This window comes from Scylla paramamosain, chromosome 15 (genome assembly GCF_035594125.1).
Source record: "Scylla paramamosain isolate STU-SP2022 chromosome 15, ASM3559412v1, whole genome shotgun sequence".
NCBI lineage: Eukaryota > Metazoa > Arthropoda > Malacostraca > Decapoda > Portunidae > Scylla > Scylla paramamosain.
The window spans coordinates 10,886,416-10,906,011 of record NC_087165.1 but is presented as its reverse complement, the minus strand read 5'-3'; the positions used below and the strand labels follow the sequence as shown (position 1 = coordinate 10,906,011).

At 37.7% G+C, this 19,596-nt stretch overlaps 1 protein-coding gene across 3 annotated transcripts in view; it reads left to right on the top strand.

The window, feature by feature from the left end:
• The first annotated feature begins 3,575 nt into the window (after positions 1-3,575).
• Positions 3,576-19,596, top strand: part of LOC135107425 (uncharacterized) — a 32,596-nt gene continuing 16,575 nt past the window's right edge. The window contains exons 1-9 of one of the 3 annotated variants that reach the window (XM_064017276.1): positions 3,576-3,970; positions 9,867-9,938; positions 10,882-10,923; positions 11,525-11,768; positions 13,458-13,552; positions 15,875-15,977; positions 16,584-17,301; positions 17,940-18,180; positions 19,006-19,227. In XM_064017276.1, the coding sequence (XP_063873346.1) occupies positions 3,716-3,970; positions 9,867-9,938; positions 10,882-10,923; positions 11,525-11,768; positions 13,458-13,552; positions 15,875-15,977; positions 16,584-17,301; positions 17,940-18,180; positions 19,006-19,227 (1,992 nt within the window). In that variant the 5' untranslated portion in view covers positions 3,576-3,715. Of the gene's footprint in view, positions 3,971-9,866; positions 9,939-10,881; positions 10,924-11,524; positions 11,769-13,457; positions 13,553-15,874; positions 15,978-16,583; positions 17,302-17,936; positions 18,181-19,005; positions 19,228-19,596 lie in introns of all 3 variants that reach the window. The other 2 variants (XM_064017275.1, XM_064017277.1) reach the window with 2 other exon arrangements.

Genomic DNA, 19,596 nt, shown 5'->3' with positions numbered 1-19,596 from the left:
AATGGCAACAAAACAGCTGCATGTTGGGAAAAGTTACTCTTTTTAAGGCAACCAGGTGGATGTGCAGCTCCTGGCTGCCGTGACACACTGCAGTGCATGTGGCTGAAGGGCATCCTCAGCACTCAGTAACACCAGCTTTGCTCTGAGTGCCAATATTCCAGGTTTAGAAGCCCTGCAATCTAAAGCATCAGAGTTTTAGGACACCACCAATCTGATAATGTGAGGATCTGCTGTGAAGGGAGGATACTCTTCACATTCACGGAACCTTTACACCATCGTTTCATATGATAACAAAAGATAAAGCTTCAAGAACAGAAGAAAGTGAAAACTAGATGAATGCAAAGGAAAATATATTTTCATATTTCTTAATCTGTAGAGAGTTTTATATGAAAATGCACAGCTAGAACACACACGAGTGAAAAACTCTCAACAACCATCAAAGATTTCATAAGACGACGAAGTAGTGGAATGATGGGAAAAACAAGCTTATTTCAGTGAAATGGATGCTGCAGAATTAAGGACCTTAGAATAATTTCTCTACATAATTTTTATTTTCATTTATTTATTTATTTATTATTATTGTTATTATTATTATTATTATTATTATTATTATTATTATTATTATTATTATTATTATTATCATTATTATTATTATTATTATTATTGTTATTATTATTATTATTATTATTATTATTATTATTATTATTATTACTATTATTATTATTATTATTGTTATTATTGTTATCATTTTTTTATGATGACTTCACGTCCCTCCTGTATTTTCCTCATCCCCCCGGAGGGGGGTGGAAGCTGGGGGTGGTCCCCCGCTTGGGAACCACTGGTTCTATGAAGAATGAAACGAGGATACGTGTACATACATCAGTGAGACGGGTGCGCTGTTGCCACTGTTAACTGAACAATAAATGGAAAGAAGTTTTGAATGAGGGAAAATGATAGTTTCCAAGAAATTTATTAATTGTTTTCTCATTCTTTAAGACTTTTGAATCCTATTTAGTATTTTGGAAACAATTTACGATAGATCACGGCGCAAGCAGCGGCGATGCCTGCTGTGGATGAAGGTTAAAAACATATTGACCACAATTTAAATATAGAAAAGTGGACATGAGCAGGACACATCATGCTGCGAACATACGATAGATGCACAGTTGAGAGTGTGAGAAAGTGTGACGGAATGGCATCTCAGGGACGGTGAAAGACGGAAAGGAAGACAGAGAACTAGATGGGGAGATGAGGTAAGACCTTTTCTCGAATGGCCTGGGATAGTCATGGACCTGACAAAGATGCATGGAGAAGTTTGGGGAGGATTGAGTCTTGCACTGGAATCATAGTAGTCCATCATGATTATTAAAAAAAAAAAAAAAAAAAGTGAAAACAATCACATGAAAGCTAGTCACCACAAAAACAGCAGGAAAACAAAGCTACAGGATGTCACTGCTGTAATATCAGAGAGCAACATTTGTACAGGACGCACATCTGGGTGTGGCTGCCTGATTCTCATACTGTGATTAGAGATTTTATTCATATTGAATATCGGGCTGCGTCCTGTTTTTCAGAGAGAGAGAGAGAGAGAGAGAGAGAGAGAGAGAGAGAGAGAGAGAGAGAGAGAGAGAGAGAGAGAGAGAGAGAGAGAGAGCAGTCTGATTTTTTTTTTCTTCATTGATGTAAGCATACATTTAGCTGTATAAAGAGAACATCTATAACGGTTCAAATGATCGCACTGTAAACTGACAGTGATTCCTGTCTTTCTGAAATGTTTAAAAGAACTCTCTTCATAAATATTCTTCAACATTCAACTCAATATCTGTCAACTGCTTTGTAGCAAGTAAATGATATATGTCTAGGGGACTGGATGAAGGCCAAAAAAAAACTCGGTATTCTTTTTTTATCTTAAGAAATTTCAAGTGACGATTTCCTTTGGCTTTTTATTCATGTAAATTAAGATGTGTGTGTGTGTGTGTGTGTGTGTGTGTGTGTGTGTGTGTGTGTGTGTGTGTGTGTGTTTCGGATATGACCTCATAAGATTTGAATTTTGTTTTGAATATCACAATTTCCAAGGAGGTTTATTTGTCAAGCCTGCTTGATAGTTTCCTTGGTAATATATATATATATATATATATATATATATATATATATATATATATATATATATATATATATATATATATATATATATATATATATATATATATATATATATATATATATATATATATATATATATATATATATATATATATATATATATATTTATTTATTTATCTCTCTCTCTCTCTCTCTCTCTCTCTCTCTCTCTCTCTCTCTCTCTCTCTCTCTCTCTCTCTCTCTCTCTCTCTCTATATATATATATATATATATATATATATATATGCACATATGCTGTAATGAAAATTCAGTTGGAAGTAATTCATTTGTACTGCACATGAATTAATCTCTCTCTCTCTCTCTCTCTCTCTCTCTCTCTCTCTCTCTCTCTCTCTCTCTCTCTCTCTCTCTGTAGAATTAAGATGGTATGTGCGGTATTCAGCTACTGTCATAGTATCTGTCTTTCTGTCCTTCTGTCATAAGTGTCAATCCGTCTTGTATTATGGCAGTATACCTGAGGATGCGGCGATTTGCATTTACCGTCGTTCTGAGAAGGCAGAAGTCACCTTGCGTTGAGCGTGCCACACATTTAGCAGGTAAGACATCCCTACCTGTCCTTTTACACATTTATTCTCATTCCATAATGTAACCTCATGGGTGTTTCAACACTGGCAACACGTAGCCATGTCAAAGGAAGGCAGTGGCGCCATTCAGTGCGATCACTCAGAACCAGTGTCCAATATTTCAAGCCTAGGATTTTTTTTTTTTTTTTTTTTGCCATAAAGGAGATGGATATAGTAAAATGGTAAACAACTTGTATATCGCAACATAACCTTACTTGAAGCCCTACAGTCATGCACCTCACGCGTATCAGTCATGAGGAGTTGCATCACCTGACCACGTGATGTCATATTCCATAAGTGTCAGGCACCGGATCTTTATCATCTATTAAAGTATATTCCTGTTGGTAAACAACAAGGAATAAGGAGAGAAAAAGAAAAAGAAAAACAATCGCGCAAACACCATCGTTTAGAGCGGAAACAGACGAAATCATAGAAAAAGCCTGCGTAGAAAAAAAAAAAAGCGAGATGGTGTAATACTTTCATGGGCTAGATAGTAGAAACGATCGTCGGGTTAAAATGCATACATGATTATGATAATAATCATTAAAAAAATATAAGGTGCCTCTCCTCTCCACAATCTTATCTTATGATATCTAATCTAAGCCACATTGGCCCTTTGTTTGTTTACAGCCACCAGCTGAGGCGGCGCATGCGTCCTCCATCAGCTGAGCTGTGGAGTTCGAATGCTTTATTGTCATTTTGTGAACGTTGTCATCGTGTAATAAAATTATATTGCACTAAAAATCTTGTACATTTTTTTTTAGAATTTCTTGCATTTAGAGTTAATCTGTAAATGAATAAACAGAGCAAAACAGGATAAAATTAATGAAATAACGTCATGCAAAAAAAGCAGAAGACGTGATCGGACGCAGTGTTCCTGAGAGATTGGTGGCGCAGGTCGTAAAGAAACTCGGAAGTATACTTGTTGTGCATTTACTTGAAATTCCACTCCTGTCGCGCTTTTCCGGAGCGCTCACACACATGCAGCGATGCATCGCGTCTCAGGCGGTGCACCGAGGAAGGCGGCCGTCGGGGACAAGACGGTAAATTGGCAATCAGCAAGAAATGACAGCGAGGAGGCGGCGCGGGGAGTAGCCTCCATGGCGAGTCCCAGCGGCACGCACAGGGCCGAGGCGGAGGCTGTGGTTTTCTCCATTCAGTTTTACGGCAAGACCATTGGTGAAGTGGGACTGATGGATCAAGACTTGTCACAGCTGGACTGGCAAAGATTTAAGTCGTACATAGTAAGTAGTAAGCTGTCAGACGAGAGATGCTCGTGGCTTCGTCAGGTAGCAGTGCCCTTTTTGTTGACATTTTTTTTTTTTTCTTCTTTGTAAGAGGGTAGTCATCTTTGCCTTGTGTGTGTGTGTGTGTGTGTGTGTATATATATATATATATATATATATATATATATATATATATATATATATATATATATATATATATATATATATATATATATTTTCTATCGTAGTCATGTGATCACCATCAGCTTGTCACTGCAGCAAGATATGACAGTAGTAGGAAAAAAAGTGATGAAACTTTAAAACCAGTGATCATTTTATGTACTTATGTATTTGTGTCTCCTGTTTCTTTTCAAGAATGGTATTGTAATCAGGCTTTTCAACCATTTATTCTTTCCCCTAGGCCAGTTTCCCTGACTTTTTTTTGCATAAATGGTGAAAAGTTAGTTTCTTTTTTTTTATTATTATCATTATGTTGCTAGTTCAGCTAGTTGAGCAGGATTGATTGAATGCTTTTGTATGTGTTAGTACTATCATGATGATGTGCCAGCTTATCTGGTCACATATTAGGAATTGCCAAATGATCTGTAGATAATGGCTGGTGAATAACAAAAAACAACCTGACAGCCAGATCAGGAGTTTCATTTCAAAGGGGGTGGGGGGATGATGAGAAAGTAAGGGTTGGTGATTTTACTTTAGTTTTACCTTTACTTTAGTGCATTGCTGGTGTTCCATTGTGGCATTACCAACAATGGATATATGGTCTAGTTGTGTGTTTTGATTTGCATTTCTTTAAATCCTTGCCCCCTTGGATTTTTATTGCTGAAAACCATTTCAGTGATATTGCTTTTAGCTCTAGAACATTGGTAGTATACATCTTAATTGTCGGAATGTTCCCTGAGGCTTAAGAATTTGTGTGGCCTCTGTTTTTGGGATGTATGCTTGATGTGTTCTTAACATTTATGCTGCATTATATTCTTATATTTTTTTTTTGTTTTGTTTCAATCCATGTTTAGAATATATATATATATATATATATATATATATATATATATATATATATATATATATATATATATATATATATATATACCTTCATCCTCATATAGAATGATCTTGTGTGTTTTGTCTATGGTATACTGTAATCTTTTGGTATTTTTTACACCTCCTTACTTATATTTCATTTCAGCTCAAGTAACTAATTTTTCAGTTGACATGGTATGCAGCTGATCCTTATGCAGTGTGGCTCGTGAGGACTGGATCCCTGCCCATCCTTCAGGCCAAGATTGATTTTAATATCTGTTTAGGATGTGTAGGCCTATCTGTGTGTGCATTTCTTTCTTTGTTTTTTTTATTTATCTATATTTATTAATTTTTATTTACTAATTTCAACATCATTCCTCCTCCTCCTCTTCCTCCTCCTCCTTGTCCTTATCATCATCATCAGTTAATGTGAATGCACTGCAGGATAGAGACCTCATCCATTGGTTAGGGAGGTGTCAAGTTGGATAATACCCTGCCATGTTAGCATAGGACATCTTGGTTTGGAGCCTGTTGCTTGAAAGGAAACGAGGGCAAATAGTCTCTGTAGTTCAGTGATTTAAACTCGAACAGCTCAGTTGTAAGTTAAGCACACTGAACCATACACTGTTGGACCAGTTTAACATTTTCACATAGTTGATGAAAGTGAGATTTACAAAACATCAGTTGCTCCAGGAATGTATAGTTTTTCCTGTATTTTTTTTTTTTTTTTTTTTTTATGTAGGAAGGACACTGGCCAAGGGCAACAAAAATCCAATAAAAAAAATGCCTACTGAAATGCCAGTCCCATAAAAGATTCAAAGCAATAGTCAAAAATTGATGAATATGTGTCTTGAAACCTCCTTCTTGAAGGAATTCAAGTCATAGGAAGGTGGAAATACAAAAGCAGACAGGGAGTTCCAGAGTTTACCAGAGAAAGGGATGAATGATTGAGAATACTGGTTAACTCTTGCGTTAGAGAGGTGGACATAATAGGGGTGAGAGAAAGAAGAAAGTCTTGTGCAGTGAGGCCATGGGAGGAGGGGAGGCATGCAGTTAGCAAGATCAGAAGAGCAGTTAGCATGAAAATAGCGGTAGAAGACAGCTAGAGATGCAACATTGCAGTGGTGAGAGAGAGGCTGAAGACAATCAGTTAGAGGAGGGGAGTTGATGAGACGAAAAACTTTTGATTCCCCTGTCTAGAAGAGCAGTATGAGTGGAACCCCTCAGACATGTGAAGCATACTCCATACATGGACGGACAAGGCCCTTGTACAGAGTTAGCAGCTGGGGGGTGAGAAAAACTGGCGGAGACGTCTCAGAACGCTTAACTTCATAGAAGCTGTTTTACCTAGAGATGAGATGTGAAGTTTCCAGTTCAGATTATAAGTAAAGGACAGACCGAGGATGTTCATTGTAGAAGAGGGGGACAGTTGAGTGTCATTGAAGAAGAGGGGATAGTTGTCTGGAAGGTTGTGTCGAGTTGATAGATGGAGGAATTGAGTTTTTGAGGCATTGAATAATACCAAGCTTGCTCTGCCCCAATCAGAAATTTTAGAAGCATCAGAAGTCAAGCGTTCTGTGGCTTCCCTGCGTGAAATGTTTACTTCCTGAAGGGTTGGACGTTTATGAAAAAGATGTGGAAAAGTGCAGGGTGGTATCATCAGCATAGGAATGGATAGGACAAGAAGTTTGGTTTAGATCATTAATGAATAATAAGAAGAGAGTGGGTGACAGGACAGAACCCTGAGGAACACCACTGTTAATAGATTTAGGAGAAGAACAGTGACCGTCTACCAGAGCAGCAATAGAACGGTCAGAAAGGAAACTTGAGATGAAGTTACAGAGAGAAGGATAGAAGCCGTAGGAGGGTAGTTTGGAAATCAAAGCTTTGTGCCAGACTCTATCAAAAGCTTTTGATATGTCCAAGGCAACAGCAAAATTTTCACCAAAATCTTTAAAAGAGGATGACCAAGACTCAGTAAGGAAAGCCAGAAGATCACCGGCCTTGACGGAACCCGTACTGGCAATCAGATAGAAGGTTGTGAAGTGATAAATGTTTAAGAATCTTCCTGTTGAGGATAGATTCAAAAACTTTAGATAGGCAGGAAGTTAAAGCAATAGGACGGTAGTTTGAGGGATTAGAACGGTCACCCTTTCTAGGAACAGGTTGAATGTAGGCAAACTTCCAGCAAGAAGGAAAGGTAGATGTTGACAGACAGAGCTGAAAGAGTTTGACTAGGAAAAGTACAAGCATGGAGACACAGTTTTGGAGAACAATAGGAGGGACCCCCTCAGGTCCATAAGCCTTCCGAGGGTTTAGGCCAGCGAGGGCATGGAAAACATCATTGCGAAGAATTTTAATAGGTGGCATGAAGTAATCAGAGGGTGGAGGAGAGGGAGGAACAAGCCCAGAATTGTCCAAGGTAGAGTTTTTAGCAAAGGTTTGAGCGAAGAGTTCAGCTTTAGAAATAGATGTGATAGCAGTGGTGCCATCTGGTTGAAATAAAGGAGGGAAAGAAGAAGTAAAGTTATTGGAGATATTTTTGGCTAGATGCCAGAAGTCACGAGGAGAGTTAGATCTTAAAAGGTTTTGACACTTTCTGTTAATGAAGGAGTTTTTGGCTAGTTGGAGAACAGACTTGGCATGGTTCCGGGCAGAAATATAAAGTGCATGAGATTCTGGTGATGGAAGGCTTAAGTACCTTTTGTGGGCCACCTCTCTATCATGTATAGCACGAGAACGAGCTGTGTTAAACCAAGGTTTAGAAGGTTTAGGACGAGAAAAAGAATGAGGAATGTACGCCTCCATGCCAGACACTATCACCTCTGTTATGCTCTCAGCACACAAAGATGGGTCTCTGACATGGAAGCAGTAATCTTTCCAAGGAAAATCAGCAAAATACCTCCTCAGGTCCCACCAAACTAGCAGAGGCAAAATGCCAGAGGCACCTTCGCTTAGGGGGATCCTGAGGAGGGATTGGGGCAATAGGACAAGATACAGATATGAGATTGTGATCGGAGGAGCCCAACGGAGAAGGAAGGGTGACAGCATAAGCAGAAGGATTAGAGGTCAGGAAAAGGTCAAGAATGTTGGGCGTATCTCCAAGATGGTCAGGATTACGAGTAGGATGTTACACCAATTGCTCTAGGTCATGGAGGATAGCAAAGTTGAAGGCTAGTTCACCAGGATGGTCAGTGAAGTGAGAGGAAAGCCAAAGCTGGTGGTGAACATTGAAGTCTCCAAGAATGGAGATCTCTGCAAAAGGGAAGATAGTCAGAATGTGCTCCGCTTTGGAAGTTAAGTAGTCAAAGAATTTCTTATAGTCAGAGGAGTTAGGTGAAAGGTATACAGCACAGATAAATTTAGTTTGAGAGTGAGTCTGTAGTCATAGCCAGATGGTGGAAAACTCGGAAGATTCAAGAGCGTGGGCATGAGAGTAGGTTAAGTCATTGCACACATAAACGCAGCATCCAGCTTTGGATTGAAAATGAGGATAGAGAAAGTAGGAGGGAACAGAACAAGGGCTATCGTCAGTTGCCTCAGACACCCGAGTTTCAGTGAGGAAAAGATGAGGTTTAGAAGAGGAGAGGTGGTGTTCTACTGATTGAAAATTAGATCTTAGACCGCGAATGTTGCAGAAGTTAATTAAGAAAAAGTTGAGGGGGGGTGTCAAGACACATAGGGTCATTGACACCCCGACCTGGGGACATTTATGGTCCCCTCCCCAGATGGGGACTCCAAGGCTGGTGTAGGAGTCACCATGATGATTTTAAAATTTTTGAGTGAAGGGTGTGTGTGTTATTAGGTACTTGTAGTTTTGTATGGAGGAAGAGAGTTGTCTTTAGAGGGCAGGCTGTGACTGCCCCCTTGTGTTGAGAGAGACAAAAGGAAACATTCAGTGAGGTCACAGCTGGGTTTAATGATAAGTTCACAGCACCCCCTGAACAGTGCTTTAGACCTCACTGGGTATGGTCCTGACTTGGCTTCTTGGGTCAGCTTGTAGAACAAATATACTTTTAGAACACTGGCTTCATTGTCAGCTCACAGCATTATCACAGCATGCTTAAAGTTTTTTTATTTTTTATTATTTATTTATGTAGGAGGAACACTGGTCAAGGACAACAAAAATCCAATAAAAAAAAAAAGGCCCACTGAGATGCCTACCCCTGAATATGGTTCAAAGTGGTAATAAAAAAAATTGAAGGATAAGTATCTTGAAATCTCCCTCTTGAAGGAATTCAAGTCATAGGAAGGTGGAAATACAGAAGCAGGCAGGGAGTTCCAGAGTTTACCAGAGAAAGGGATGAACGATTGAGAATACTGGTTAACTCTTGCATTAAAGAGGTGGACAGAATAGGGGTGAGAGAAAGAAGAAAGTCTTGTGCAGCGAGGCCACAGGAGGAGGGGAGGCATGCAGTTAGCATGAAAATAGTGGTAGAAGATAGCAAGAAATGCAGTATTGTAGCAATGAGAAAGAGGCTGAAGACAGTCAGTTAGAGGAGAGGAGTTGATGAGATGAAAGGCTTTTGATTCCACCCTATCTAGAAGAGCAGTATGAATATTCCTCTTTTCATGCCATATTTGTTAGCCTGAGAATTTTGTTGTTGTTTTGAAGAGCTCTGTATCTTTTCAGTGGCAAAGGTGATCGATTTGTGAGTTTTGACCCAAAAGATAATGTTTACAGAAAATAATGACTTTAACTTGAAGGACTTCAAAATCCTCTGCCCCCACCCCCTGCCTTTTTTTTATTTTTTTTTATTATTTTTTTTTTAGGAGGGACATGGCCAAGGGCAACAAAACTGCAATAAAAAAATGCCCACTGATATTGAGTTGGCTTTTGAATCAGCAGCTTGTAATTGATGATATTCTTTAGTTTCAGAATTTGCTGAGTATGAATAACCAAGAGAACATATGCATTAGCTACAGTGATGATGAAGGAGATAAGGTGAGTGAAAACTGCTGAGGACATCTAGAGAGGGAGAGAGCTGCCAGTTTCTTGTGCTTTATTTTATAAACATAATGATTAGTGTACGATTGAATTATTGCTACGATATAGTTCAGTAGAGCATGTGTACAGAACATTCATATTGGTCACAGCAGTATAAAACACTGATTAAAGTGGAATTAGTCTTGTAAATGCCAGACCAAGGGACTTTTTTGCCGGAGGAGTTTTGGTACATTTATCACAACCAGTGAATATTGTGGCTGGAAGTCTTTGACTAGCTTTAGTATGAACTGAATGGCATTGTTACTGATAAAAGTGAAAATAATTATGCCTATAGCATGGATAATAATCACTTTAATGAGCCAAATGCTGGAAGTGTGTTATTTGATCATTGGTATGTTTTAGACTTTAACTCCCATTCATTATTGGATGCCCAAAGCTAAATATTAACAAAAAATAGTGGACATAACACAAACCAGTGAGGCCTTGGTGATGTCTGGCTGAGAGTAATGTTGATGGTACAGTTACAGAGGCTGTGAGGTGAGGTGATGGAGTACCTCTCACTCATTCTCCAGTCATTTGTCCTTTAGTGGTATTGTATCCTTCCATCTCTGAGGTACACTTGTTATTCTGGCTGCATCACCATTCTCTGTTGGCTCATCATCATCATCATGGCATCATATCCCCAGATCAGTCTGTTTAGTGCCAGTTTTTCATGAGATAAGCCAAATTCACAAGATCACTTTACTGCTGACCAAACGTATGATTTTCTGAGTTAGATTGCTTAACTTTACATATATTTTTAAGAAAAATCTGAATGTTCTCTATTTTTTCTTACAATTTTCAATAATATTTTTTCTTGAATTAGTCATTCTCTAACATCCCTTAAACCCAATGCCTTCAGTGTGTCAGTTTAATGGAAAGTCTCATATTCCCTTTGCAGCTTCCTATTGAGTCTGAGGAAGAGTACAGAGAGGCACTTAAGGTATGTGTGAGATTTTCTTTTATATATCAGTGCTCGATGTCTTGCTGTGCTCAGTAAGTGTGTCTAGCTGGAGTGTTTGTAATTAATTTGTGATCTGTATTGTCCAGGTTTCCCAGTTATTGAAATTCTCAGATATTCAGAATATAGATGATACTTTTTCATGTAAACATGCATTAAAGTGTAGACTAATAAAATTCTGCTAGTATGTTTGAACAAATAAATGTGATGTTTCCTCAACACAGTAAACTCACTATAGTGAACTAATAAGTAGGAAGGCCAAGGTGGTATGTCTGAAAGTTTGCAGTATTTAACAGGTGTTCAGTGAGGCCTTTCAGTGAAGTCAGATTGTTATGTAAAGTAAGTTATTTTACATTTTCAAACAGTGGCAACTCTGGAGAATGTAAAGATGCATGAAGGGTGATACTGGTTATGCCCACCACCCATGCATGCCATGCCCAGTAATGTGTTTGTCCCTGGTTTTCATTCAATTTTAGCAACTTGCTGCTGCATTTATCCACTTAAAATGGCCTTGAGTTTGTTAAATGCTGTGAAAGATAGTTTCTTGTTTCTAGACCTTGATACAAAGGAAAAATTCCTTCAGGTGGCCAAGAAGAAGGCAGAAACTCATGACAAAATGGTACTGGACCTCACACGGCAAGGAGGCCTCCCTACTGTGTTCTCTATTGTTTCCTCGGGGATCAAACGTGTGAGTTCCTCTCCACCTAAGGAGGGGGGAATCTCCTTCTTTAAGTCTGCCTCACCTCCCAAGGACTCTTCAGGCTTCATGGCAAGGACCAGTGCACCTGACCGGAGGATCTTCCCATCTCTGTTCTCTGCTGATAGAGGTTAGTGCAGCACTTCCATTTGTCAGTGTTGCTTGATAGTACTCTTAGCAGAGGGAAAAAGTCTTACAATATCAACTTAATTTAAGGTTATGTTTATGTGTGGGTGGGTGGATGCATAGGTGAGTGAGTTCATGGCTATACCCATGTATGAGATATTGATCTGTTATGTGTGAGTAAGAGAATGAAGGTATTGAAATTTGTAGTAAGACAGTGGAAATCCAAAACTTTTGAGTAACAGATTATATTTTCTTATAGATGTGTTTGATTATTTGTTCTGACTCACAATCTTCTATTGAGAATCAGATATGTTATGCTGACTCTTCATGATGCTGATATAAGCATCACCTTATACGAGGACTTAAAACATTAGAAGTAAAATGTGCTGAGCGGATGAATGTGAGGAAAAGGATAATGTATGTGTAAAAAAAAACATTTTGGGAAAGTAATGAAATTTCATCTGAGAACTTAAGTATTACTGTATTTAAGCTGGGACCTCAACCTTTTATATAGGTTATTAATCATGTATGAAAAAAAAAATTATATATATATATATATATATATATATATATATATATATATATATATATATATATATATATATATATATATATATATATATATATATTATGAATGCATATATGTAGCAGCCCTATAGATGAGCACATTAGCATGCTGTGTATATGAGGTGGCCTCATATCAGTACATGTGTGAGTGAGCTTGCTAATCGCGTTGTGTTGCTCATTGTTTACAGAAGCTGGCTCTGTTATCTATAGTACTAATGGAAGGAGAGCTGACATAGCCTATTGGTTGACCTCTGAGGCCTTGGGATCATGAGGGTGTCCTGTGTATGTGTGTGTGTGAGGGTTAGCAAATCATGGAATAATTGTTATATGATACCGTATAATTGTAGTTCTGTGAGTGTGTCTATAAGTAGCATAAGTACCAGTTACCATTAGCAGTATTAGTAATCAGCATGACTCACAGTTATATATTGCAAACTACAATAGGTGTATTTAGGTATTGCCTGGCAGAGGTGATGACATGGGAGGCAGGGTTTGAGACACCATGGCACAGAGGGACTGAGAAAGAGTACCGAGACTGCGACGCAACAAGACGTGTGAGTGAGAGAAAGGGAAAGTGAGTTGAGCACTTGCAAGTATAGAGTATGTTTGTGAAACTGACTGACTGTGATGGTGTGAGTTCCCAGTCGCCTCAGTGACTGCCTGTGTGTCATGACTGACTGTGATAGTGTGAATGCCTGGTCACCCCAGTGACTGCCTGTGTGTCATGACTGTATTGCACAGTGACTTGTATACATATGGACATAAGGTAAAGCATTGTTACCCCTCCCTGCCTTGTGTGACTGTTCTCCCCACTGAGAGTGACTGGATGAGTCAGAGCTACAGCTATTCCCAGCTATCCAGGTAAAGTCCTTCTCCCAGACACACATGCCCCAAATCCCCCAAAGATGTGAGACACCCCTTGCCTGTTGCTAGCGATTCATTTCAGTATATATATATATATATATATATATATATATATATATATATATATATATATATATATATATATATATATATATATATACATTATATATATTATATATATTATATATATATATATTTTTTTTTTATAACCCTGTCATATATATGAGATTGGACAATAGCTAAATACATCTTCAACAAACAGGTGAGGGAGAGATGCCTGGCAGGGGAGCACGACCCAAGACGCCAACAAGAGATAGTGAGCAGCCTCCAGAATGGTTCTCTACTTACATGGATAAGGTCAGTCTTGCCTCATCTTTCTGTTTGAAGCCGCATAAATTTGTTATAATGCTAATTGTCTATTATGGGACTTTGTTAATACTTGAAAGATCAAAAGGGAGTTGATATTTGGTATTTGCCTCTACACATGAATGTAAGGAAAAGAATATCACCAACGAGATTGCCTGACATCCCTTTTGTATTGTGTGTGTTAACCAGGTATAAAAGAGATTGAGTGGTATAATGGGCAATCATGAGTGATGCTATTAACTTTGCTTGCTGTGCATTCTTTGAGAATCAGTAGAGATGAAGAAGGAAAGTATTGACTTTGGAAATGAATATGTGCAATGCATTTACAAATTTATTATGGGGAGAACTTCAGTGCTCTGAAGTAAGTAGAGAATGGAGTGGAAGAAGTTCAAAGAGATTCCTTTTAATAGTGTGAGGGCATATCTGACAAGGAGACTGTATGTATTGTTGTGAAATAAATGGAGAAAAACCAATTGGAATGGCTGCCCTGTATTTGGAAGTGATGCCAACTGATTTTGTAGCAAGTATAGTAGTGCCAACAAACAGTAGCAGCAGCAGGTTGGAGTGGCAACCTGGGAAATTTAAAATTACACTGGCAGAAATTGGTGCTGGATTAGTGATGGTTGACCTGTAGTAGTGGAAGACAGCAACATGCTTCATATGAGTGGAATTTTTAACCTTTCATTACTGAGTCGGGGGATGGGGGGGAAGCTGAATCCCCAGAATGATAGAGCAGAGTTACCTTGCTCCCTTCCATGCCTTGCCAAAGCTTCACACCATAAAAATCCCTCCCTGATATCCTGCCTATTCAGCCATCATAGCAATTTTGTTGAAAAATTTTCTAGGAATTGTTGCATCATCTGATGACATAAAAAAATAGATGAGAATAACCCTAAAATTTTAAGCAACCCTGACCCCATTTGTTTGTGTCTTGGATGCTAATGTTCAACCAAGTCTAAATGTCCCTGGTGTCCACAGAGGGCCTTAAGGTAGGATACTGTGAGTGGTGGTGTGTAGTACCTCTACACAACACCACTGGAAATGGTGCTTCTCCCTTTGTCAAGGTGGTTCACAGCATCTGTGGAAGTACCAGTATAGATGAGGGTGTGTGTGGCATGAAGATAATAGTGATAAAATTAATAAATAAATAAAAGCATGTAGTCAGTCTCATTTGTTGGTGAGAATTGCTTGCTTCTCTCCTGGCAATTATTGAGGATAAAAAATCAAGGAGGTGAAAAGTTTAAGCATTTAGGGACAGTGTTATGTAAACATGTCAAGATAAATAGGAAAATAAGATAAAGAACTGTAAGAAGTAGGTGTGTCATAAGATAATTTTCGAGGGTCATGAGAGGAAGAAATGTGACCAAAGAGGTTTAAGGAATAGTAATTTCGTGCCAACACTGTCATGAATAAATTGACAGACCTTTGATATAACCATGTGTTACATTTTTATTTGGAATATTTATCTTGCTCATGTTAAGTTTGATCTGTAAGTTGAAAGAGTTTTATCTAAATGTATGTGTAATGAAAAGAGTCAAGGCTGATAAAAATCCAATTTGGCTTTGATTATCTTGGCTAGATTAGTGATGTGTTAGACTTCACATGTTTATCTTAAGTGTTCTGATGAATTAATTTTCCAGCAATTGTGTTTCTTCATGGGGTAAATTTACCCTGTCTTTAAATTAACTTCTCATTGCTTCTATAACGGGGGTTCCCAATTGGACACATTTATAGGTTCCCATGTATCCATAAATAAATTAATAATAGAAAAGATAGAATTGTAATATTTTTATATTTTATTATGAAATCTGTATGTGTAGACTGCATAGGAATCTTAAAGGTGACATCAATAAACTAAACTCAGTTAATTTACAAAACATCTTGATCCATCACATACATATCTTTCCTGTAATTAACCATAATGATCATTATGTCTTGTACCTGATAATTTCAGGCCCAGTATAGATTGTGGTCACAGTTAGTTACATAATAGTGAAAACTAAATGGTATTCACTCTACTTTTAATATAATTTAAATTAAAGTTTTGCTTACTAAAATGAAGAAAACAGAAAAAAAACTGTGCAATCTGACTGCAGATTACATCATGTATTGCACAGTAGTGATTATTCTCTGAGACCCGATATACCCCCTGAAAAGTGCAAATGTACCACTGGGGGTACAAGTAAATACCCAAGGTTGGGAACCACTGCTCTATAATGATCCAAAGCTGGGTATAACTTTAGTATTTTTTTATTTATTTTATGTGTGTTGTGGCAGATAATCACAATTTTAGGCATTATCTGCCTACCTCAGTTCCGTGAGGAGTTGTGTGATGAGGTGATCACCAGGCTGGCACACATGATGAGGGACGAGTGTTATTTTGGCCTTGAGACAGACAAACAGAAACCTAAAAATGGTAAGTGGACTGTTGTAATATTGCATCATTATCATCATAATTCCTATAATTTTTAGAAGTAGTTACCATGTTTATACAACTCAACCTTAGTTAGCATTTAACATAGAAATTAATATATTCAGAATTGAGAGGAAATTTTATGGTAATGTTCTGACATGCAATCAGGGAAACATTAAAGATATAGAAATGGCTGGAGGTTAAGTAACAACCCTGTGGAGATTGAAGTAGTTATAACAGCCTATCTTCTGGCACAATGCCTTCCTTCATGCCAACTCCATATTGTATATATAATTTGATAATTTTTTTCTAGCAAATTTCATCATCATGGCTAAAATCTCATCTTTATTTGTTGTTTTCCTTCTTGTGAAATTTGGTATCACAATCATCACTTCCATTTAATTTACATTTGTTCATGTACCTGCTATTACTACCAGTTGTGCTTATATATATTGTTATTGCATCACCTTTGTTCTCAAAACTTATTCAATTTTTAAAATCTTCCATCTCCATTCACAGCTTTCTTAACATTCTTTGCTTATCTCATGTTATTGTTAAGTAAACTTGATACTATTTTACTTGTTGACTTCATTTTTTTTCTCTCTCCAGAGATCTTACAAGCTGAATTGAGAGAACCACCATGGAGGAGTTCAAGGACAGAGAGTGATATTGTGAAAGATTATTCACAACTACCACAAATTAAAATTAATTATCCAACTGTCTCTAATAATTTTTGGCCAGAGAGTGACCTTCCAACTGACCTCACAACTGTACCACTAGAAAAGGTCATGCCCCTGAGAAGGCAGAGGAAATCATGCAATCCACAGAAAAGGAATAGTTTCCCCATTGCTTTCAATGAAGTGAAGGGCAGTGTGAAGGATAACCAATCAGAAGCAGAGAACTGTTTCAAAAAGAAAGAAGAGGATGTGAAAGAGGATACTAGAAAAGCAGATCATGAAGCCAAGTCAAATATTACTCAGAAGAGGAGTAGCTTCAAATTTGGCTTCAGTGAGCTAAGTGACATTGGAAAGGAAAAGGCTCCAAATGGAGAGAGCAGTTCAAAGAAGAAAGAAAGGGATGGAAAAGAAAATATAAAGAGTGCTGATGTCGGAGTTAAACGCAAAAAAAGTACAAGAGAAGATGAGAGGTTTAACATGTGGCTTCAAAAGATGGAGGAGAAGATGGCAAGGAAACATGGAAAGATGGAGGAAAGATTTGTAAAGAAGCATGAGAAATTGGAAGAAAGGCTTGTTAAAAAACAAGAAAAGTTAGCCGAAAGATTCCAGAAGCAACAGGAAAAGGTAGAAAGAAGGAAACCATCAAGCAAGTAAGTGTATTTCTTTAATTCTTTGGAAAATGTGTCTTTGAGGTTAAGGATAGTATATATAACTGCAAAGATAAATATTACAAGAAATAAGAAGCTGATTTTAAATGTTTAATCAGTTAAAAGATATAATTTCTTTAAGCCAGCTCTGGATCAGTTTTGTGGTATTTTGAAAGTGTTTTTTTCTAAGCTGTCCAAATGACTGCTTAGCATGAATTGTAGGCTTGCAGGACAAACACAAGCCTGTATATTCCAAGGCTTCCTCCTAACATGATTTAGAGGACAGGATATGAGCCATATGAACATGTGTGTGGTGTGTGTGTATATATATATATATATATATATATATGTGTGTGTGTGTGTGTGTGTAAATGTGAGTTGTTTTTATTGTAAAAATTTCCATTTATTTAGTTGGCTTAATGTTAAGTATTTTCACTGTGTTACCATTGCTTGAGTTTTATAATTCATGAGCTTTGTGCAAGTTCCCTTGAAATTATTACTTCTGTTTATGAATTCAATGGCTCATTATTTAAGATTATTGCATTTCTTAATGTAGTTTTCACCACTTTCATGTAGGTCATATCAGGAGAGAAATGAGGTAATTATTAACAAAAACTACATTGACATGTTCATTACAGCAGGCTTCTGGATATGGAGAAGAGCATGCGTGCACAGGGGAAGGTACTTGCCAAGATGGAGGGTCTGAGGAAGAAACAGACATGTACTTCTGAAGAATTAAGCAAACTGCGTAAGGTGGTGGATAAACATCACAAGGCTGCAGACAAACACCATGAAATGGACCAACGGCAGCTGAGGCGCTCTGAGCGCAAGGCTAACTATCTAAAAGCTGGGAAGACCAGGAAAATAGATATTGATGCCAAGGTACAGTATCTCCTTACTAGTAAGATATGGATTGTTATACACTTTGTATTGAAGATTATTTTGGAAATTATAATTGGCAGTTATTTCTTATGTTGGTCTGGATATTTTGTCTATGTAGAAAGAGGTTGTGGACCATTTTCAAATTGTAAATGTTTGGTGATAGACTGTCAAAGAGCATGAAAATTCATGTGAATCAGAGAGCATGTATTAAAATTGTAAGCAGGATGAGTGAGTGGTTTTCTGTTTCAGTAGGGTTGATGTTCTGTGGTTATTCAATGTTTATATGAATGGTTTTGTAAGTGAGGAGAATAGGACATTGTTAGGCAGAGTTTTGAATCTAAGTAAAAGGTAAGTTGACTTCTACAAGGCAACTCCTGAGCACTCAAAACATACCATAAATCATACATACATCATACATAAATCTATCCAACCTTCTCTCTAAACTGCCTTGTGTCTTTGTAGTTAACCTGCTGTTCAGTTTATTCCACTTATTTACATCCCTACTTGTAAACTAGTTTTTGCATTTCTTAAATCTTTTTTATCAAGTTTTTAACATCTATGTGTCTTCTAACTATTTTCCAGACTAAAAGTATCAGATAGATAATCTCCCTTGTTGAACCCTTTAATCCATTTAGATAATTTGCATCATACCAGCATGCATCTCATGCCATTCCAGGGAGTGCAGCTAGAGATTTTTCTAACCTATCCTTGTAAGGTAAGTCTTTCTATCTATAGGTCATTCCTGTCATCCTTCTAAATCATCTTTATCATCCCTGTAAATGATCATCATTTTTCTGATGTGCTGCAATATGCTGTTATCACCAGGCCTTCCCTGTTGATCCATCTCTCCTGCACAAAGCCCTTCTGGAATTGGAATCCTTGGCAGAAGACTCACCCAGTGAGAGCCACTCCTCTGCTACCGTAGGATATAATGCATTCTATGTGAGGGACATCACCTACCCTGATGGCTCTCAGGTGCCAAGTGGAACAAAATTTGAGAAAACCTGGAGGGTATTGAATTCTGGACTGATGCCATGGAATGAAAAGGTAAGTTTAAGTCTTTTATATAACTGTATTTAGATCCATTTCTTTGCATCATTGTATTATATGTAGCTAATCCCTACTGTGTTGTGCATGTAGCTTATGTCTGCTTTTGCGCCAGTTAATGGAGCATTTTCCATATCTGGTACTCATTTTTTTTTTCCTGCCCTGTTTTGTATTTTTTGGTGGCCTTTGAGTGAGCTGTAGGTGAATGTCAGGTGTTGGGTGTCTAAGGATGACTCTTTATTGTTTCTGGGCATGGGGTCAGGGTTGCTTAAAATTTTAGGGTTATTTTCATCAATTTTTTTTTGTCATCAGATGATGCAACAATTCCTATAAATTTTTTGACAAAATTGCTATGATGGCTGGATTGGC